The 22,737-nt window shown below is 34.9% G+C and overlaps 4 protein-coding genes and 1 long non-coding RNA gene across 5 annotated transcripts; 4 read left to right on the top strand and 1 right to left on the bottom strand.

Moving 5' to 3' along the window:
- Window positions 1–174: 174 nt before the first annotated feature.
- Window positions 175–7,877, bottom strand: LOC125424355 (uncharacterized). The gene is made up of 4 exons (XR_009634229.1): window positions 7,633–7,877; window positions 675–815; window positions 521–576; window positions 175–415 (listed from the first exon to the last, which is right to left on the bottom strand). It is a non-coding gene; the product is annotated as an uncharacterized LOC125424355 (long non-coding RNA).
- A 5,845-nt stretch (window positions 7,878–13,722) lies between these two features.
- LOC107405693 (GABA transporter 1) lies at window positions 13,723–15,953 on the top strand. The gene is made up of 6 exons (XM_016012782.4): window positions 13,723–14,265; window positions 14,436–14,530; window positions 14,646–14,832; window positions 14,963–15,093; window positions 15,166–15,381; window positions 15,489–15,953. Exons 1-6 carry the CDS (start codon window positions 13,935–13,937, stop codon window positions 15,888–15,890), a joined length of 1,362 nt encoding a protein of 453 aa, XP_015868268.2. The 5' UTR covers window positions 13,723–13,934; the 3' UTR covers window positions 15,891–15,953.
- Window positions 15,954–16,638: 685 nt separating this feature from the next.
- LOC132805418 (PRA1 family protein E-like) lies at window positions 16,639–17,079 on the top strand. Its single transcript, XM_060820346.1, has one exon. The coding sequence runs from the start codon at window positions 16,639–16,641 to the stop codon at window positions 17,077–17,079; it is 441 nt and encodes a 146-aa protein (XP_060676329.1).
- A 3,353-nt stretch (window positions 17,080–20,432) lies between these two features.
- LOC107405683 (PRA1 family protein E-like) lies at window positions 20,433–20,885 on the top strand. The gene has a single exon (XM_016012773.3). It carries the CDS (start codon window positions 20,433–20,435, stop codon window positions 20,883–20,885), a length of 453 nt encoding a protein of 150 aa, XP_015868259.3.
- A 1,156-nt stretch (window positions 20,886–22,041) lies between these two features.
- LOC107425849 (PRA1 family protein E) lies at window positions 22,042–22,470 on the top strand. The gene has a single exon (XM_016035893.3). It carries the CDS (start codon window positions 22,042–22,044, stop codon window positions 22,468–22,470), a length of 429 nt encoding a protein of 142 aa, XP_015891379.1.
- The last annotated feature ends 267 nt before the right edge of the window (window positions 22,471–22,737 follow it).

The raw sequence follows: 22,737 nt of genomic DNA, 5'->3' as shown, positions 1-22,737 counted from the left end.
CATGATCGATTAAAATTGATTTTTTTTTTTTTTAACTAATGGAGTGAGAATTGATCAGACTTGAAATTTTAGGGGTAAAAATTGAAACAAAAACAGAGAGTTAGAACCTCAGTTAGAAATCTCAAGCATTTATGATTTATACAACAGGATTCTTCTATATCAAAAAGTAGGAAACTAACATGCATTTTAAAATTGGGTTAATCAATGAATGTACTTAAAATGCTTCACGTTTTTATTGAACAATCTTCACTAAAAGAAAAGAAAACAAAATTCAACATGAAATACTTCTTTCAAAACCTCTCATTCTATCGATACACGTCCCTTAGTACCCAAATTTGTTCCTGAGGTACAGTTGTTGGTAGGGAAAGCTGGAGGCTATGAATTGCCGAATAGGTAGCAATACCAGCAGCATAACCTGCAAAAGCAAAACCGCTCACTTGCAAAAAAGAAAGGAAATTAATTTAGTAAAATGAACAACGAAACCTCAATTTATTAATACTGGATCGGTGCCAACTAATACCTTCCACAAGTACCAAAAGAAATCCACCTTTTCCATCCCCATATAAGCAACCCCAGCTGCAGAGCCATTAACAAGCATAGATCCACCAGTACCAGCACAAAATGCAATCAGCTGCCAAAATTCAGAATCTATGGGGAAGGAGGTTAAATCATACATTCCCATAGTTGCAGCAACTAGTGGAACATTTTCTATGACTGCTAATACAACCCTTATTGCACTGGCAATTAGTTGGACATTTGGAATATGAGCATTCAGGTAATTTGCCAATTCCCGAAGAATCCCAGCTGACTCCAAGCTAGAAAAGAAAATGCCTAATATGTCAATATGTAGGTAATAATATTAATGCATGTGCAACTGTGTGTAAAACCAATCACTAAGCAGAAGCAATGGGGATGTCATGCATAAAATAGTTCAGTAAAGTAAAAAATTAAAAAGAAAAAAAAAAGAATCTCAGAGAATGATCAAGAAGGGCACAAGAATGATTAAAAAGAAAAAAGAATAGAAAAAAGGGGCGAAATATTAATTTCTAGCAAAATGATGGACAAAGAAATAGAAAGAAAAAAAGCAGGCAGGGAAATACTAATTTATGGTTTTTCTGTTAAATTTTGAAAGGAGGATTCATTGGACCTACTTAAATTTGATATTGCAATATAGTTCTTGCCAGGGAAGCAAATATCGTCGAGACGGTGGAAATGTTGGCGACAGTTTCCGTTGTCCACCCCGTTCGACACCGACAGGTGGGGAGGGGGGGGGGGGGGGGGGAAGAAGTTTCTTGCACGTGTGTCGTCGACTTGTAGCCGGAATCGATGGAAGTCGACGAAATCGTCCACTGTCTGTGAAGAATTCGGGTTTTGGGTCGATAAGGTGGAAAAATCGACCGGTTGTCGACGAGAAAAGATGGAAATTTCTGGGATATGTCGGCCGGACTGATTGGGTGTGTTTGTATTTGGTTTGTGGTAATCGGCCAGAATGGAGAAGAACTGAAAGGGTGAAGAAATGGGGGGATACACAGAGAGAAGAGAAAGAGGAGAGTGCCGTTGGGAATTTTGTTGTTATTTTTTTATTTTTTTATTTTTTTTTGGTGTTATTGGCTTGAAAAAAAGAAAAGAAACTATGATGTAAGGGTTGAGATTTGCCGAGAATGGAGAAGTTTGAAGAGATGGCCGGCCGAGAAGAAAGAAGAGGGGAAAGAGAGGGCCGGCCGGAAGGGAGAACTGAAGGGGGGAAGAGATGGGGGGATACATAGAAAGAAGAGAAGAGAAGAGAAGAGAAGGGAGGGCCGAAATTGGTAATTTTATTTATTTTATTTTTTTTGGTTGTTATTGGCTTTAAAAAAAAAAGTGAATGAGAGGGTGAAGGCCGAAATTGAGGAAATAAAATGTGAATTATAATGCATGAATGAATGTGCAGAAATGATTGATTGTTTGATTTTTTTTTTCAAAATATTAATCGAGTAGGATATCAAAAGTATAGGAAAAAAATTTGAAATGAAAAAAATAATAAGTTTACAGCTGTAAATTCACATGTTCGACTGAAAAAGTAAAGTAATGGAAAGAAAAAATCATGAGAAAATTTTAGAAACAAATAATACAATGAGAGAATTGCGGGGAAAAATAATAAAATAAAATTATTATAGGCAAGTACGTTGCTGTTTTTTTTGTTTTCTTTTTAACTTTAAAAGTACAAATATTCACGAAACAACTTATTTTTTAGTGCTTTATAATTTTGAAGAGGTAAGGAAATGAGTATAGTATAAGAATGTGCGTATAGCAGCTCAGTCATATTTTGATGTTTTGAATCCTTCTGTTTCAGCATAAATCATATAGAGAATAAACATAAAGTTTCAAAAAAATGAAATTGAGTGCACGCAAAGTTTTCATTGAAGTAATTAGTTTTTAATCTTCTTTTCTTTCTTTATTCAACATTTATATTCATAAAAGGAAGAACTTTTGGAAGATCCATGTTAAAAAAAAAATCTCAATTCACAATTTCTAGATCCTCAAAAGTAAGCATTTTAATAACAAATATTATTAAAATTGTGTTTATTATTTAACAATTTCTAATTATTATTGTTATTATTATTATTATCATGTTGTCATTATTTGTATTATTATCAATATTATTATTATTGCTATTATTATCATGATTGTTATTAATATTGTTATTATTGTTGATGTTATTATTATTATTAATGTAGTCATTATTATTTCTATTATTAATATTATTATTAATATTATTATTAATATTGTTATTATTGTTGTTTATTATTATTATTATTATTGTTATTCTTCTTCTAATTATTATTGTTATTATATTTATTATCGTTATTACTATTAATGTTGTTATTATTATTAATATTGTTATTATGATTATTATTCTTTTTCTTATTATTGTTATTATTATTATTATCATGTTGTCATTATTTATATTATTATTAATATTTTTATTATTGTTATTATTATCATGATTGTTATTAATATTATTATTATTGTTGATGTTATTATTTTTATTAATGTAGTCATTATTATTTTCATTATTAATATTATTATTAATGTTGTTATTATTGTTGTTTATTATTATTATTAATATTATTATTATTGTTATTCTTCTTCTAATTATTATTGTTATTATATTTATTATCGTTATTATTATTAATGTTGTTATTATTATTATTAATATTGTTATTATGGTTATTATTCTTCTTCTTCTTATTGTTATTATTATTATTATCATGTTGTCATTATTTATATTGTTATTATTATCATGATTGTTATTAATATTGTTATTATTGTTAATGTTATTATTTTTATTAATGTAGTCATTATTATTTCTATTATTAATATTATTATTAATGTTGTTATTATTGTTGTTTATTATTATTATTAATATTATTATTATTATTATTCTTCTTCTAATTATTATTATTATTATTATATTTCTTATCTTTAATATTATTATTAATGTTGTTATTATTATTATTATTAATATTGTTATTATGGTTATTCTTCTTCTTCTTCTTATTGTTATTATTATTATTATTATCATGAATATTAATATCGCTATTATTTTTCTTATTGATGTTGTTGTTATTATTTTTACTACTATTAATGTTGTTATTATTGTTGTTTATTAATATTGTTATTATTGTTATTTTTATTAATATTGTTATTATTGTTATTTTTATTATTATTGAAATTATTGTTATTTTTATTGTTATTTTTATTATTATTGAAATTATTATTAAAATTATTATTTTTTTACTTGTTATTATTATTATTATTATTCTTATTCTTATTGTTGTTCTTAATATTATTATTAACTTAATAATTATGTATGATTATTAAAAGGAAAAATGAAAAGTAGTAGCGGAAAAGCAGATCCAGCTTGGTCATATTGTATTCCAATTGAAGGTAATAAGTATGGTACAATTTGCAAATATTGTAATCATAAAATGCAAAGTGGTGGAATAACAAGATTAAAGTATCATTTAGCACATTTTGATCCAAAAAGTAATGTCAAAAAGTACTCCAATGTACCTCCAGAAGTTAATAAAGAGATTTACCATTATTTGAGGAAGAGAGAACATGCAAAATTGAAAAAAAAGACAATGGAGGAAAATATTCGTAATGAATTACGGGGTAACTTAGCTACATCTCGGAGTAATTTTGATGATGATGATGATAATGATGATATATGTATATATCCAGTAGATATACATCCTGATGAAAGAGACTCATATAAAGCTGCAGTCCGTGCATCTAAACAAGACAGATGGGAAGAAGAACAAGGAAAGAACTTTGTTAACCCTAGAGGTCAAGGATCAGGATCTTCTTGAGAGGGTGATAGTCAACCATGTGCTCAATTTCGTCGTGCAACAAGTGTAAGGGAGCCCATTCGTAGACAACAATCTCAACAATTTTCTCTAATTGCACTTGCACCTTTGTTATATAAGTCATCCGGTGCAAAACAAAAAAATATAAAAGATATGTTGACAAAGGTGGTATGAAAAACACATTGGGAAGACTAGTAGTAAAGTTCTTTATTTATGATAATGTCCCACCTACAAAGGTAAAATCGCAGCATTTCAAAAACATGATCGTTGGTGCTCAACAATCAGGTATGAGAGTTCAAATTCTATCTCCAAATGAAATTAAGAAAAAACATCTAGACATGAAATATAAAGAAATGCAACAACATATTAAAAAGTTTAAAGAAAGCTGGAAGACATATGGTTGTACAATTATGTGCGATGGATGGATAGGACCAACTAAGCTGTCCATATTGAATTTTATGGTCTATTGCAAAGGGTTATCAGTGTTTCTTAAGTCAGTTGATGCCTCAGATAAAATCAAAAACTATAAATATATATACAAACTTTTAGAGAATGTTATCAATGAAGTGGGTAAGAACAATGTTGTGCAAATAGTCACGGATAACGGTTCTGCATTCGTAAAAGCTGGTAAGAAATTGATGACACAGTACAACTTGTATTGGACACCATGTGCTGCGCACTGTATTGATCTTATATTTGAAGATATTGGAAAACATGAAAGTATCGCAAGGATCATTCAGTGTGCAAGAATGATAACCAATTATATTTATAATCATAATTGGTTACTTTCTTTAATGCGAGATATATGTAAAAGAGATATCGTTCGACTAGGAGCAACAAGGTTTGCAACAAACTATATTACTTTAAATAGTCTCCTTAAAAAGAAAGCTTCTCTAAAACAAGTCTTTACAAAGCGATGCATGGGCGAAGCATCAATTGAGTCGAACAAAAGCAGGTAAAGAAGTGGAGAAACTTATCCTTGATAATCATTTTTGGGATTTTGTTACTCATGTTGTTAATTTATATAAGCCATTATATAATATTTTGTGAATTGTTAATGCTGAATTCATACCTACGATGCCAATATTGTATAATTGTTTTCAAAAAATGAGATATGCAATCAATAACCAAAGAGGAACTCAGTGGGTTATGGACATTATAAATGCTCGACGGAACAATACACTTTCTCATCCTCTCCATATGGCTGGTAATTTTATGTCAATTACTTATTACTAATTAATATTTTGTCTTATAATTTATATATTAGATTTAATTTTTATTATTATTTTGTAGCATACTTTCTGAATCCACGGTTCCAGTATAAAGAAGGAATTGGCACTGATTCAAATCTTGAACAAGTTGTTCATGATGACTTTGCAGCATTATATCCAAATTCGGATCGTATATCTCAATTTGGAAATGAAGTAAGATTTTGGTTATTATTTTTTTTTAACTAACATAGTAATAACGTTTTTTATAATTTTTTTTTCATTTTTACATATAGATAATATGCTTTAGAGATGCACGAAAAGGGTTTAGTGATCGTGCAGCAATTGTCGCCTGAGTGGAAATGATACCTGATATGTGCATTTCAATTACTTGTTATAAAAAAATATGCTTAATATAAAAAATTTTATTAATATTTAATTTTTTTTTAAAATTTAATATATTTTGATTTATAATGTTGAAATATACAGCTGAATGGTGGACAATGTATGGTAATAGCACCCCAACGCTCAGAAAATTGACAATGCATATTTTGTCACAAACTGTATCATCATCCGCATGCGAGCGTAATTGGAGCACCTTCGCTTTAATACACACAAAACAACGAAATAGGCTCGCATATGAAAAACTTCAGAAATTGGTTTTTTACTACTATAATATGAAATTGCGAATACGTGATATGGAATTAACAAATCAACCGCAATTAGATTATGATTATTTGGATCTTCTTGAAATTGGAGCTGACCTTGGTGAAGATGAAGATAATCCTATTATCCAATGGGTTAAGAATTCACACTTAGATGATGATGAAGGCAATCCAGATCCTCGAGTTGCAATGCATGCTTCACAATTAGGGATAAATGTTAACAATGTTATTGCTGAAGAAGTTATGAGCAGTGATAGTGGAGGAAATTATTCATTTGAAGTAGTGACAAGGCCTTCAACTAGGTGATATAGTCCTCATGTAGAAACATTTGGTGGTGGTTATTTTCAACCAAATGAATATGAGGATGAAGATGACGATGATGTTGTTGATCTTGATAATGATGATGATGATGATGATGATGATGGTGGTGGTGGTGGTGGTGGTGGTGGCAATAGAGGAGGAGGATATAATATAGGTGGAGGTGGGAGTGGAACATACTATCGAGTACCAAGCCAATAACCATTAAGCCCATTTACTGGTGAAGATCAATATACACAAGCAACACAGGATTTTCATTATGGAGCTCGAATAGCAGGCACTGGTTCAAAAAGGCACTATGACACTTCGATGATGAATCAACATGATGAAGATTATCTTTCTAACTCTTTGGATGCAATAAGTTTAAATACACAAGTTAATTCTCAATCTGGAAATTCTGAGATTCCAATTGTGTATCCAATTGGTCAAATGTGCTCACATAATCCTCACAGAGATTACGATGTTGATATCTTCAATCATCCCATGTCTCAAAATGAATGTTATACTCCTCATTGGATAAATCCACACTATTCTCCACTTGGACAATTGGTTGGGATTGATAGAGAAAGATATACTTGGCACATCCACAATTACATGGAAAATTTCTCTAATATGATGAGTTGGAATGCCTATTGTTATATACGTGAAACATCAAGATATGATCATGAATTTGAAGAACCAAGGAATTCTTTTTTGTATTAATAATGTATTAGGGATTATATTTGAGAATTTCTTGTATCTTACTATTATCTGTTAAATTTTCTATATTTTGGTGTGAATTAACTTTATATTTTATTCACTTATAAATAATTTGTTATATTTATAGAATATTTTATGATTATTGTATTCTAATTATTGTATTTTTATATAATTTTATTATATTAATTATCTCATATATAAAAAATTATATTCTAAATTAAAAATTTACAGTTTCCTTAACTTTATCGATATTTCCATCGATATCGATATTTTCATCGATATTTCCGTAAAATCATACCCTCGACATTTCCATCGACATCGATATTTTCTTCACTGGTTCTTACTACAAAAATATTACACAAAAATCTAAAATAGCATTTGCATAGTCACCTACTAACTGATAAAAGGATTGCAAGGAAGAAAAGTGCTCCTTGAGTGTCAATCCGTGACAAGGCTTATGGTACTTTTAACTTTTGCCTTTTAGATTCACCATAATGGATAGCATCAGTAAGAATCAAAAGAACTCCAAGTACAAGCAGGATACCCATAAAAGGAGGCAAACCAGTAAGGGCCTTGAACACCAGAACAAAAATTAAAGCTCCAATGCCTATAGAACAAACAAGCTGTCTATGAGGAGCCATTTGACAAATTTTATTTGTCCGCGAGGAACCAATGAATCGAAGAGATCTGACAAATTTTATTATTTTCTTTATTTAAACGATAAAAATGGTTTACTTTTAATACTTTTCAAAGCACTTTTTGATGCTTCTCAAAAGCCCACAAAAAAAAAAAGGTCAAAAAATAAGAAAATTGCCAAATCGGAAAATCAATTTCTATCTCCGAAATGCCCAAGACAAATCAAAACCCAATAAATAAATAAATAAACAAAGCCCATTTACCAACTTTCACAGACGCGTCAGCTTGAGCAACATTCCTAACCATGGCAGCTAAGAGAGCAATCCCATGTTCAGCGGCGACAAATGTGTTGGTGGTCGGAGTGTTCACCACTAAGCATCCATGCTTGGTCGCCACAGCCAGATCCACGTTATCAATCCCCACACCGACCCTCCCGACCACCTTCAACCTCTGACCAGATGACTTAAACAGATCTCTGGTCACCTTCCTCCCACTCCGAGCGACAAGCGCATCGCAGAGCGAGATCTTGGTGTAGAATCGGGGCTCAAATTATACGAGTAATCAACATTCGCATGAAGAGGAAGCTGTGAAAGGGAAATGCAGAGGCAAATAGAAAAGGAAGCTGTGAAAGGGAAGGGGAAATTTGGCCTAAGATCTCATGTGAGAGTTACAATTGAAGCTGGGCCATTGATACCAGGTGTTACAATCGAAGAGCTCCACTTTTGATCACGTTTTTGGACCGCATAGGAACCATGCGGACGGTCCTCATACTAGACACCCTCATGCATATATACATATAAACTTTAATTGCATTAATTGTGTGAATATCTTTGTTTTTAAAGGCAAACAAATATGATTTAACTCTTTACAGGATATATTTGAAAGTTCTTTGTTGCATTTTATTTTTTCTTGAATCATATAATTTTTATATATTGATTTAGAAGCACTAGAAAACAAAAAGGTTCAAAAATAAAACAACTTTATATTAACAACAATTAATTAGCGTTTATTTCTTTATAAATCGCACCTCAAATCAAATATTTTATTTAAAAAAAAATTGGGAGGAAAAAGAACACATACACGCCGTTAGTCCGAGACCTAGGGTGACGGAGGCGAGTAATGTGAAATGGTAATGGCAATGGTTGAAGGAGGAAGTTGGGACTTAAAAACGGGAATATCTGTTGGAGACAGAGGACTAAAGGAGAAACCAAGAAAATTGATTTTTATTAATATAAAACAATTGGTACACTCTCACGTATAAAGAGAGCAACACACTCACTCACACAAATGAGCAACACACACTAACACACTCACACTCACTTGATTTTTGACTTACACTAGGACACAAAACACCTTTTCACACTCTTCTCACTCAAAGGACACACACTCACACTCACACATAAGCACTCCCTCTTTTTTCTATTGCTTTTGGACATGACACCTAACTCATACATCATCACCTATTTATAGAAGAGAAAGTAGGTTGTAGATACTTCTAGAAATATTTAATTATAGATATTTTTCTCACCACTTCCAAGGCACTAGTTGTTCTCCATTTTTAAAGAGAAAACAAGATAACTCTAGATTCTTCTAGGGAGCTAAGTCGGAAGAGAAAACAAGATAACTCTAGATTCTTCTAGGGAGCTAAGTCGGCATTGATATTTATCAATACTCCCCCTCAATGTCGACTCTCTTGATTGATTCTCTATTCACCATGTTGAGCATTTCTCTTAACTTTGTAAGCTTGGTAATATTGAGTGCTTTAGTGAATAAGTCTGCCGCTTGATCTTCTGTTTTAACGTGTTGCATTTTAATTTCTTCTAGCAGTACTTTTTCTCTGATAAAATGATAATGTATCTCCACATGTTTTGTCCTTGCATGAAATACCGGATTCTCCGCCAATTGTATTGCTGATTGGTTATCACAATGGAGAGAAACTGCATAGTCAACTTGTTGATGTAAATCTTTAAGTAGTTGTCTTAACCACATACCTTCTTGGCCTGCCATAGCAGCTGCTCTATATTCTGCTTCTGTAGTTGACAGAGACACAGTTGGTTGTCTTTTACTGCACCAAGATACTGCTCCTGAACCAAGGCTGAATATATATCCAGTAGTCGATCGTCGTGTATCATGATCTCCAGCATAGTCGGCATCACAGTAACCAACCAACTTGCATTCCTCTCCTATTTTATATAGAAGCCCCAAGTTTATAGTGCCTTTAACGTACCTTAATATTCGTCGGACTGCTTCCAAGTGAGGTTTCTTTGGACTTTGCATATACCGACTTACAACTCCAACTGCAAATGAAATATATGGCCGCGTCAGTGTTAAATAGATAAGACTTACTACCAATTGTTGGTACATAGTAGCATCCTCCAAGTCTTTTCCTTCATATGCAGATAGCTTAGCATTCACCTCCATTGGAGTTGATATTGGCTTGCAGTCCAACATTCCAAATTTTTGTAATAGATTCTTTGCATACTTTTGTTGACCAAGAAATAAACCTTTCTCTGTTCGGTCAACTTCGAGTCCAAGGAAGTGCTTGAGCTCCCCAAGTTCCTTCATCTGGAAGCGAACTGATAAATTTCTCTTTGTTTGAGAGATTTCATCTTCATGATCTCCTGTGATAATTAAATCATCCACATATACTAGTACTACTGCTAGTTTTGTTCCTTCAATCTTCACAAATAAACTAGAATCTGCAGAAGATACTATATATCCACTTTGAAGAAGGAACTCTGCAATCTTACCGTACCATGCCCGCGGAGCTTGTTTTAGACCATAAAGTGCCTTCCTTAGCTTGCACACGTACTCTGGATTAGTTTTACTTTCAAAACCCTTTGGCTGTATCATATAAATTTCTCTGTCTAGATCTCCATTCAAGAAGGCATTCTTCACGTCCATCTGCCACAGCTTCCAGTCTTTACTTGCTGCAAGTGCTAGTAGAACACGTACAGTAGTGATCTTTGCTACTGGACTGAACGTCTCATCATAGTCTAGTCCATATTGCTGTGAGAATCCTCGTGCGACTAAACGAGCTTTATATCTTTCAATTGATCCATCATGATGAGTTTTTATCTTGTAAACCCATTTACAGGATATGGGTTTTACAGTTTTAGGTTTAGGCACCAAATCCCAAGTTTGATTTTGATTTAATGCAGAAATTTCTTCTTCCATAGCCTTTCTCCATTCATGATATTTAGATGCTTCTTCATATGATGTAGGTTCTTTTATATCCTCCATTTCTGTTATTACTACATTAGCGTACCTGGGATTTGGTCTTCGTTGTCTGCTAGATCTTCTTGGTTGTGGAGTTGTCTCTTCGTCATTTTGTTGAAGATTCGACCCGATGTTCTCTGGTATTCCTTGATGTACACCAGACCGCCAGGGACTTTGAGATGATATCGTAGGCTCGTCTGCTACAGTCGGCTCGTCTTCTCCTTCATTTGTTGGCTGGCATGCTTCATATTTTTGCTCCCCCATATTTTGTTGCAGCTTGACCTCAATCTCCTTTGAATTTGGCAACTCTGTATTTTGAGGTGCCCACCAAGAAGATGCTTCATCGAACACCACATTTCGTGAAGTATAACATCGCCCAGTATTAGGGTCACAACATCTCCACCCTTTTCTTTGGCTATCATATCCGACAAAAATGCATCTTATTGCCTTCTTATCAAACTTCATGCGTAAGTGAGAAGGCACAAACACATAGCAAACACAGCCAAAGATTCGAAAGTGGCTTACTGTGGGTTTTATGTTCCACAGTTTTTCAAAGGGTGAGAGGAATTCTAACTTTGCTTGAGGGAGCCTATTAATCACATGAGCTGCTGTATTCATGCACTCAGCCCAAAATCTTCCTGGAACATTTTTTGCATGTAGCATGCTCCGACATGTTTCTGCAAGATGTCGGTTCTTTCTTTCCGCAATACCATTTTGTTGCGGAGTATTTGGACACGTCAATTGATGTCGTATTTTGTATTCTCTTAAATATTGTATAAATTCTCTTGAGGTATATTCTCCCCCATTATCTGTGCGTAGGCATTGTATCCTTTTGCCTAATTCTTTTTCTACCTTTTCCTTAAATTGCTTAAATTTTGAAAAGGTCTCAGATTTTTCTTTCATAAAGAAAACCCAGACGTACCTTGAAAAATCGTCAATGAATGTCACCATATAATGCATGCCTCCAACTGATGACTGCTTGATACGCCCGAAGACATCAGAGTGAATGAGTTGCAGAGGCTCTTTTGCTTGGAACTTTGAATCTTCAAATGGTAGTTGATGTGCTTTGCCGTATTGACACCCTGCACAGATTGTGTCGACACTGACATCGAGTTGGGGAAGACCCTTGAGCATTGACTTTTGCATCATCACCTTCAACTTTTTGTAGCTGACATGTCCTAACCGTGCGTGCCAAAGGTCTGATGTCTCGTTCCTTCTTGTCTTGTTTACGTAGGCAGACTCTGCTGACATCACATAGATAGATTCCAATCGCCGCCCCTTCATTGTTGGTGTACCAGAGATTTTAAAGTCTCGATACACCTTAACATCCTCAGGTCCAAACAATACATAATTTCCTGAAGATGTTAGTTGAGCTACTGACAGCAAATTCTTCTTCATTCCTGGCACATGATAGACATCTTGCAGTTGAACTTGATGGCAACTAAAACGAGGCATGATTGCTGCCTTACCAACGTGAGCTATCGGCAATCTTGAGTCATTTGCCGTCACCACCATACGCCCTCCTTTATACTCTGTCATGCTTTGCAGCTTCTCTTTATCTCCCGTCATATGATTTGAACTTCCAGAGTCTATAATCCAATCATTTTTATAATCAATGCGTCTAGGGATAACCACTGCGAGTGCCGTTTCCCTTTCTTGCATTGAACTTGAGCCATCCATGAGCTCAGCAGTAGCCAAAGATGCTTCAACATCCCATTCATCTTCACTTATATTATTTTGATGCTCTGGGATAACTATATTACTTTCTGTAAATTTCTTCCTTAGTCTACAGTTTTTAATATAATGTCCTTTTCTTCCACAGTTGAAGCATCTTCCATCATCTCTTTTATTTTCAAAAAATCGTCCATTATTTCTTTTATTTTCTAAAAATTGTTGTCTATTTCTATTATTCCTTTGTTCTCCTCTAAAATCTTCTCCATGTTGATTTACCTTATTAAATTTTTGTTGTTTGGGTCGGCCTTTTCTTCTGCCGCTAAAGAGTGCTTCTTAATACCTCCACCAACTTGAAGGTCTCCCATTATGGTTGCTGGAAATTCCCGCAGCACTACGTAAACTTAGTCTTGACTGCGTGACCACGAACAAGAAGCTCCCACAAAGTTGAACTTGGACCAACCAGGCTCTGATACCAAAAATGTTGGAGACAGAGGACTAAAGGAGAAACCAAGAAAATTGATTTTTATTAATATAAAACAATTGGTACACTCTCACGTATAAAGAGAGCAACACACTCACTCACACAAATGAGCAACACACACTAACACACTCACACTCACTTGATTTTTGACTTACACTAGGACACAAAACACCTTTTCACACTCTTCTCACTCAAAGGACACACACTCACACTCACACATAAGCACTCCCTCTTTTTTCTATTGCTTTTGGACATGACACCTAACTCATACATCATCACCTATTTATAGAAGAGAAAGTAGGTTGTAGATACTTCTAGAAATATTTAATTATAGATATTTTTCTCACCACTTCCAAAGCACTAGTTGTTCTCCATTTTTAAAGAGAAAACAAGATAACTCTAGATTCTTCTAGGGAGCTAAGTCGGAAGAGAAAACAAGATAACTCTAGATTCTTCTAGGGAGCTAAGTCGGCATTGATATTTATCAATATCCATTTTTGTCCGGCATTCAAAATTTTCAAACAACGAGTTATAAAAAGTCAAAAGCTGTGGGTTTTAATTTCCATTTGATTCTTCAGAATAAGAGTCACCAACTCAACTTCTCAAGCACTGGCTTGTAGCTCTAGGCAAGTCCAGAGGAGCCAAAAACCACACCCAAAAAAAATAAAATAAATAAAACATAATGGTTCTTAGCCTATCGGATTCCACAACGGCAGCAGAACAGGAAGCAAGGAATATTGAAGACGGAGAAGAAGAAGAAGGAGATGGAGGAGGAGATTCAGGCAGAGGGACGTGGAAGCACGCTGCTTTCCACGTGGCCACGACGATCGCCACACCCGCCGCTTACGCTCCCTTGCCCTTTGCCCTTGCTTCTTTGGGCTGGCCTCTAGGTGTCACTAGCTTAGTGGCTGGAACGCTCGCTACTTGGTATTCCAGTATTCTCATCGCTTCTCTTTGGAAATGGGACGGTGACAAACACGTTACCTATCGCAATCTTGCTCAAAGCATTTTCGGTTTGTAATTTTAATTCTTTCTCTCTTAATGGTTAATTTCTTTCAATTAAACATCTCTTAATTCTCTCTGCTTTCATTATCTTATATGTGAAACTTAATAGTTTTCCAAGCTGTTTGGAACAATTAATTAATTTGATTCTAATTGTTAAATTGTTTTGTGGTTGGTGAAGGTTTCTGGGGTTACTGGTCTATTGCATTTTTTCAGCAAGTGGCTTCTTTGGGCAATAATATTGCGATTCAAATTGCTGCAGGAAGCAGCCTCAAGGTTAGCTTGACCCAGCAAAAATCTTCTGCTTCTGCTTCTGCTTCTGCTTCTTTCTTTCTTATTTTTGGTTTAGCTACTAAGGAGTTTGGGATTTCTAAATCTATTTGCCCTGCAGGCAGTTTACAAATACTACCACAATGATGGAACCCTGAGCTTGCAGCATTTCATTGTCTTCTTTGGGGGCTTTGAACTCCTCCTCTCTCAGCTCCCCAATATTCACTCCTTGAGATGGGTAAATGCATTGTGCACTTTCTGCACTGTTGGTTTTGCTGGTACCACCATTGGTGTCACAATTTACAATGGTAATGAACGCCTTTCATGCATATCTCTCTGTTTTTTTACCATGTTTGCTTTGAATTTTTTTTTTTTTTAACTGAATTTCTCTCCTCAAACTTCTCCATATTTATTATTTTAGCTTCCATGTTCTTGTAGGAAAAAAGATTGATAGAAAATCAGTCAGTTATGATTGGCAAGGAAGCTCATCTTCTAAGACCTTTAGAGCCTTCAATGCCCTCGGCGCAATTGCCTTTTCATTTGGGGATGCAATGCTTCCTGAGATACAGGTTTCTAAAACTACTTTTATTCCCCTTTTTAATTTGTAAATATAAATTGACCGTTTGTTTTTGTTTTACCAGAACACTGTCAAAGAACCTGCAAGGAATAATATGTATAAAGGTGTCTCAGCAGCATATACACTGATTGTGTTGAGTTACTGGCAACTAGCCTGCTTTGGATACTGGGCTTTTGGTTCTGAAGTTGAGCCTTACATTTTGGCTTCTCTAATAAGTCCTGAATGGACTATTGTTATGGCAAATCTGTTTGCTGTGGTACAAATATCAGGATGCTATCAGGTAATTATAAGTTCTTACCATGTATATTTTTCTATTGAATCTATATAAAATAAGAAAGCCTTGTATTTACTAATTCTCTTTTGACAATCAGCTCTGTCTGTGTTTAGATCTATTGCAGGCCAACATATGCTTACTTTGAGGAAAGTCTATTATCCAAGAAAGTCACCAGCCATTTGTCACCCAGAAACAGCTTAGTTCGTCTTAGTTTCACTTCAATTTATATAGCTCTAATAACCTTAATTGCAGCAGCAATGCCTTTCTTTGGGGATTTTGTATCAATTTGTGGAGCAATTGGATTCACACCTCTGGATTTTATCTTCCCTGCTTTAGCATATTTGAAAGCTAGAAGAAGAAGAAAGTCCCAAAACACCAGGTGTCACCTTTCTTTGCAGTTGCTTAACTTTGTAATAGTCACATGGTTCTCGGTCGTTGCAGTGTTGGGTTGTGTTGGTGCAGTCAGGTTTATAGTGGAGGACATCAAAACCTACAAATTCTTTCATGATATGTAAGAGTCGCTTGTTTTTAAATCCCCTTTCCATATTCAGAAATATAAATATAGCAAGCATTTTAGATTGTTTCGTTTTACCTTCTGAGAAATAGGCGTTCAATTTCAGGGACTTCAGAATACAAAATCCAACAAAATATGCAGGTTTAAGTACTAACAAAGAGTATTGTTAGTACTCTAGTAATTAAAATGTTGTTTTAATATTACGTAAGTTGGAATTATCATAGCTGTTATTTATACAGCGCAAGTGCACAAGTAACTGCCTTAACAGAAACTAATACAGTTATAACTTCTGTAACCAACTTGTACACATCAGCAACTGATTAACAAACCACACATTCAACTTGTTGCAACTAAAATGCTGACGTGGATCTTTTTACGATCTGATACACTTTAATCATATGTAAATTTTAACTGTTTAAATTCCTGGATTATTTCATTTATAAAGTTTAAGGATAAACAACTGAAAACCAAAAAAAAAAGAAAAAAAAAAAAGTTTTCAATGTCACACACAATTTTGAGTCAGCGACAGTAACCATTACTTGGAAGAGAAAGGCCAGCATTGAAACGAGGTCGGACCCATTGTAGCACAAAACGGCGTCGTCGACGTCTTATAATTGCACACTTCTTTTCTCCTTCCCTCCTAATTTCCTATAAATTTCAGACCATACAGTCACCAACTCACAAAAAAAGCTCTCTTCTCTTCTCTATCTCTCACTCTGTTTTCAGTTGCATTTCACATCATCAATTCAATGCCTTCGATCAGCTGGAATGCTCATGCGCCGTCCGTGGCGCAAGATCATATAGGAACCTATTTGCTTGAGTTCTTCAACTGTCCCAGTACCTTAGGCGAAGCCATAACTCGCATGAAGCACAATTTGTACTACTACCGCATCAGTTACTCCATGATCACCCTCTTTATCCTCTTGATCAGCGTCTTATGGCACCCTCTCTCCATCGTCATCTTCGCCATCTTCTTCTTTGGCATGTTAATAGGTCACTGCTGTAACCAAGATTTGATTGAGCTCTTAAAAGGGTTCTTGACTGTTCTTTGGGTTGTCACACCTTTTGCTCTGCTCTCTACCGGGTTTTGGCTGAATGTCTTGGTCTCAATCTCGATTGGTTGTGTGGTTGTTGGAACTCACGCCGTGTTTAGGAGTACGGATGATCAGTATGTGGAGCTGCTGCCATAAGCTGAAGGTCATTGGGAGTCCCATGCGTATTGGTACTGAATCAGATGGGCTCTGATGATTAGATATATGCTGATTTGGTAATTCTTGTTCTTGATCTTGAAAAGACAGGAAAATTAGGTTCCTTTGGTAGCGTACGTTAGTATTTCATAGTTACACATTTTGGTTATATAGCATTAGTGTTTCATTCTTGGGTTCTATACTTTGCTTTACTTGGTTTTTCAATCTCTTGTAGTTGCTTATTTTTCGTTGCGCAAAATGTTTGTAAAATGTATGGTGACTCTGTTTTTGCTGCATAAAAATAAATGAAGACCTGGATTTAAAGCCAATTATGTTGTCGTTTATAAGTGCGGTTTGATCATGAAGTCATATTATAATTCCTGGAATTCTTTTTCTCTGTCATTTATTGGGACCTCAAAATTGGATTACCAAATTAACAAAAAAATAGTATTGAATCGTGGAGAAACTAACATAGCCCCACAAATATATATCGGGATGGCTTACGAGCCACGACACACGTAATTACGTTGCATCAAAACGACGTAGGCCCAATTGAATCTCCGTAAAGGGCATCGTTTTTCTCTTTATTTATCAAATTATCAACTATCAAGAAGAAGCTCTCAGGCAATATTAATTCTTGCTAAATTTTGTTGATAAATACCCGAAGTTTTTTTTTTTTTTTTTGGGTCAAAATAAATACCAAAGATTGGTCACTTTTTTTTTTTCCTTTCCTTACTGGGCACTTAGATGTAGAACTATTAGAGTTTTAGATTATTTATTTTAATAATCTTCAATTAAAACCCTCAACGGGATCTATTATCTTATTGTGGACTTGTAATAATATATATATATATATATATATGCAGGGTTATTAAGCACTAACAAAGAGCGAGTGTAATTGCAGTTTACAATATTATCAGTATTAAATAGATCAGATAATTATGGGATTTTTTAAATCGCCAGCAAGGAAACAATGTCGGTTTAACCACAAAACGACGTCGTTACTATTTATTTTTTATTAATATTAATTTTTAATATCACCATTGCGTTCTTTTCTCCTCCCTTTCTCTAGTCTAGTTCCTATAAATTTCAGAAAAAACGGTCCAGAACTCGCAAAAAGCTCTCCTCTTTCTCTCTCTCTCTCTTTCCATTTCGTTTTTTCTGTGGGTTGAGGTCGGTTTCTTGGTCTTGAAGGGTTCTGGGTTACGTCATCTTCAACGCTTATCATTGAGATCGGTGAGCAATATGGCGTTGAGCATCCCAAACAGCTTGGTCGAAGCGACAAGGCGTCTGGAATACAATTTCAGCAACTTCGCCGCCCATTACGCCATCCTTGTCTTCTATATCTTCTTCCTGAGCATCTTTGGGCGCTCCTTCTGCATGATCGTTCTGATCAACCTCGTCTTTGTTTGCTTTCTCGTTTACTTGAACTACCAACACCCAATGGTGCTCTTTAACTGCAGAGACGATATCATTGATATCTTGGCTTTTCTTGGCGCCTTCGCCATTTGGGCTTTGATCTTTGTTTTCGATATCTGTTTGAATCTCTTGATTTCGTTCTGGATTGCCTCTGCGCTTGCTGGATTGCACGCCGTATTGTGGGAGACGGAGGCTCCAACCGCGCCTGCTGCTTCAGACGCCGCGGTTTGATCTTGATTGGTTCTTTGTTGATTCCATACATTTGGCATCGTTTGCATATTAATTCCATACATTTGGTTGTACAGCTAGCATGGCATTGATTCATTTCTTGGTTTTTGTTCTTTAATTGCTTTTAAGATTTTTTGTTCGTTTTAAATCTTGTAGCTAGTTATTTCTCTTTTCGTTCCACAAAATGTTCTGCAAATGTATAGTTAGGCTTTCTTTGCCACATTACATATATAACAAACGAATGAAACCAGCTGGGACTTTAAAGCCAATTATAATGTCATATCGTTTATAAATGTGGTTGATCATGTATTATATTATATATTTCCTGGAAATGCCTTTTTTCTTTGTTTTCCTCATTTTTCTATGCATGTCATTTAGGATCTTAAATTGAACCTAACAAACTTACCAAATTATGGTGCCACCCTTGATTAACACGGTGCTAAGAACCAAAAATACTCTTTAACACGTACAGTGCTCGAATATATATCGGAACGACGTCGACTCTACATTAATGAATAAATCAATAAACGGCGTCGTGGTGGGTGTCTGGCTCAATGCTATGGTTTCGATATTGACTGGTTTTCCGCTTGTGAAAGATGCATTCAATTTTTAAGGACAGTTTTGACTTCATTCTTGGTGATATTTTGAAAGTTCGTCCAAAATGTAAAGAAGTAAAGATTACCAAATACTCTGAGCAGTTACTTATACAGCACAAGTAATACAGTTATAACTTCTCTAACGAACTGTACACATAAGCAACTGATCAACAAATATGTATACAACTTGTTGTGAGTAAGATGCCGACGTTGATGCTTTACTATCTGATACAATCTCATCATATAAGCAAAAAATCAGGTGTTCTCAAAATCATGTGGTCTCCAAACATAAAAAAATATGGAGTTTAAAGTGGAATCTATTTGATGTGATATCTTTTTGTATCTAGAATCATGAAGTTTCGAATCCATCTAATTTTTATTCTATCATATATATATATATATATATATAATTTTAGCAATTTAAAGGATTATTTATAAAATTAAATAAGTAAAAGTTAGTTTATGATGTTAGTACCTCATAAAATTAAAAAAAAGAAGAGGAATATCATTACAATTATATAGTAATTAAAATATTGTTGAATTATTATGGATTTCTGTAAATTACTTTTTTGTAATTAAGTACAAATTTGCCTCGGTAAATAATTATGTTACTTTGTCCAAATTGCAAAGATTATACAACTACTCGTCTACCTATACAAGTGCACAGCTCACTGGCGCCTAACAGAAACTTACACTTCTGTAACTAATTCTACACATAAGCTTTCAGCAACTGATTAACAAGACTATACATGCAACTTGTCGTAACTAAAATGCTGACATGGATCCTTTGCTCTCTGATGCTCTCTAATAATATGTAAAATTTAACAGTTTAGAGGGTTATTATTTATAAAGTTTTAGAGTAAATAACTGAAAAAAAAAGCCAAAAAAGTTTGTCACACTGTTAAAGATACTCTTAAAAGTTTGGGAAAAAGCAATCATTGAAACGACCTCAGATTAATTGAAAAACAAAACGGCATCGTCGACCTCTTTTAATCGCTCACTTCTTTTCTCCTTCCCTCCTATAAATTTCAGAACATGCCAGTACTGACACACAAAAAACAAAAAGCTCTCTCTCTCTCTCTTGGCTTTTTGTTACATTTCATCATCAATTAAATGGCTCCCATCAGCTGGAATGCCATGGCGTTGTCTCTCGAGCAAGATCAAGAAGCTCATTTGCTGGAGTTCTTCAACTGTCCCAGCACCTTTGGCGAAGCCATAATGCGTCTGAAGCACAACCTTTACTACTTCCGCATCAGTTACTCCATCGTCATCCTCTTTATCCTCTTCACCAGCCTCTTATGGAACCCCCTCGCCATCGTCGTCTTCACCATCTTCTTCTTTGGCTGGTTGGTCGGTTACTGCTGTAACGACGATCCAATTGAGCTCATAAACTGCAATGTCGATTGCCGCTTGTTCTTGGCTGTTCTTTGGGTCCTCACACTTTTTGCTCTGATCTCTACCGGTTTCTGGCTGAATGTCTTGGTTTCAATCTCGATTGGTTTTGTGCTTGCTGGAATTCACGCCCTGTTTAGGTGTACGGATGATCTGTACGTGGAACTGCAATAAGCCTGAAGGTCGTGATGATAACCAATTAAGCTCCTTTTGTTAGCGTTGGCATTTCGTACATTTTGGTTTTATTGCGTTGTTTCAATATTCTTGGTTTTTGATTTCTTTTTTTTTTTTTTAATTTTTTTTTTAATTTTTTTTTATATTTCTTGTAGTTTCTTTCTTTGCCTTGTGCAAAATGTTTGTAAATGTACGGTGAATCTGTTTTTGCTACATAAAAATGAATGAAGACATGGTTTGAAGCCAATTATAATGTCGTTTATATGTATGGTTGGATGAAGTTATATTATAATTCGTGAAATATTGCTTTTTCTAAGTAATTTGGGACGTGCCAAATTATGAAAAACAGAGTATTGAACCAAAAAGACACTAACATCGTGAACAAAAACATTGGGATCACATAATGGCCTACGAGAACAATGAACATGATTAGATTAAAAATTGGAGGAATGCACTAGAACAACGTCGGCTCTCTACAAACGGCGTCGTTTCCTCTTTTATTTATCAAATTATCAAAATCGCGGAGAAGCTCCCAGGCTATATAAATTCTTGCTATTATTTTGTTGGAAAATACCCAAAATATTTTTCCAGTGCATCACTAGGGATTGCTCTATAACGAATTTTAACAACAGGTTTTCCAATTTAAAAATAACAATTTTTATATTTTGGAGGTTGAATATCCATATGCACGTTAAGATTCCCGTCCGTTGAAGAAAATTTTATTGACTTATAATACAAAATCCAACCAAATTATGCAGGGATACTAAGTACTAATTACAAAGAGTAAGCGTTTAGTCAAAAAAAAAAATTACAAAGAGTAAGTGTAATTACAATATTATTAGTATTAAATGAGTTAGAATACTACGGATATTTGAAAAGGCCAGCATGGAAACAAAAACAATGTCGGTTGAATTAAACGACGTCGTGACCTTTTTATCAAAATCGCGCTCTTTCCTCTAGTCCAATAAAATTTCAGACCATACCAGAACAAGCTCACAAAAGGCTCTCTCTGTCTCTCTCTCCTCTCTCTCTCTCTCTCTCTCTCTCTCTCTCTCTCTCTGTCTGGGGTTGAAGTAGTCGGTTTCTTGGTAATCAAGGGTTTTGGGTTACATTTCATCTTCAACGGCCAACATAGTCATTGAGATCAGTGAGCAATATGGCGTTGAGCATCCCGAAAAGCTTGGGTGAAGCTGGAAGGCGCATGAAGCACAATGTTTGCTACTACCACACCAGTTACGCCATCCTCGTCTTCTTTATCTTCTTCCTCATCCTCTCTGGGAACGAAGAAAACCCAATTGTACTCATCTTCATTCACTGCATTGTGGATGTCATCGCGATCTTGGCAGTTGTCCGGTTCCTCACCACTTGGGCTCTGCTGCTCCTTGACGCTGTCTGGTTGAATTGCCTGGTTTCGATCTTGATTGGTTCTGCGCTTGCTGGATTACACGCCCTATTTTGGGAGACGGAGGATGTGCAACGTTTGGATCACGACGATCAAGAAGCTGATCATCAAGATCGCGAGCTGCTCGAGGAGGTCGTTGGGAATCCCACCACTACTGCTACTGCTTCAGACGTCGCGGATTGATCTTATTTCTTACTTCTTATTGCTTAGTAGTTTTTGTTTGTTTTCTTGTAGTTTCTGTTTTCGTTCGCATCCATACTGTTACAGAATCAGATGCTCTATGAATTTTGATTGCTAGATACATATTAGTTGGTAATTCTTGTTTTTGATCTTCAAAGCTGGCAAATTAATCTCCTTTGGAAGCTAGTGTTAGCATTTCATGGTGATACTGCGCTGTTTCAAATTTTCGATACTCTTGGGTTTTTTTCGTTTACTTTGACATTGCACCTT

Source organism: Ziziphus jujuba, chromosome 9 (assembly GCF_031755915.1).
Source record: "Ziziphus jujuba cultivar Dongzao chromosome 9, ASM3175591v1".
Classification (NCBI taxonomy): domain Eukaryota; kingdom Viridiplantae; phylum Streptophyta; class Magnoliopsida; order Rosales; family Rhamnaceae; genus Ziziphus; species Ziziphus jujuba.
The sequence above is the reverse complement of the archived record's forward strand: the minus strand, read 5'-3'. Positions and strand labels throughout refer to the sequence as shown.

What these genes read in the sequence shown, in the direction of transcription:
- LOC107425849 (XM_016035893.3), top strand. Translation starts at nt 22,042, where the DNA reads ATGGCGTTGAGCATCCCGAAAAGCTTGGGTGAAGCTGGAAGGCGCATG.
- LOC107405693 (XM_016012782.4), top strand. Translation starts at nt 13,935, where the DNA reads ATGGTTCTTAGCCTATCGGATTCCACAACGGCAGCAGAACAGGAAGCA. An exon ending in CAATGCTTCCTGAGATACAG is followed by an intron (nt 15,094 to 15,165) that starts GTTTCTAAAACT and finishes TTGTTTTACCAG; the next exon opens with AACACTGTCAAAGAACCTGC. An exon ending in AAATATCAGGATGCTATCAG is followed by an intron (nt 15,382 to 15,488) that starts GTAATTATAAGT and finishes GTCTGTGTTTAG; the next exon opens with ATCTATTGCAGGCCAACATA.
- LOC132805418 (XM_060820346.1), top strand. Translation starts at nt 16,639, where the DNA reads ATGCCTTCGATCAGCTGGAATGCTCATGCGCCGTCCGTGGCGCAAGAT.
- LOC107405683 (XM_016012773.3), top strand. Translation starts at nt 20,433, where the DNA reads ATGGCTCCCATCAGCTGGAATGCCATGGCGTTGTCTCTCGAGCAAGAT.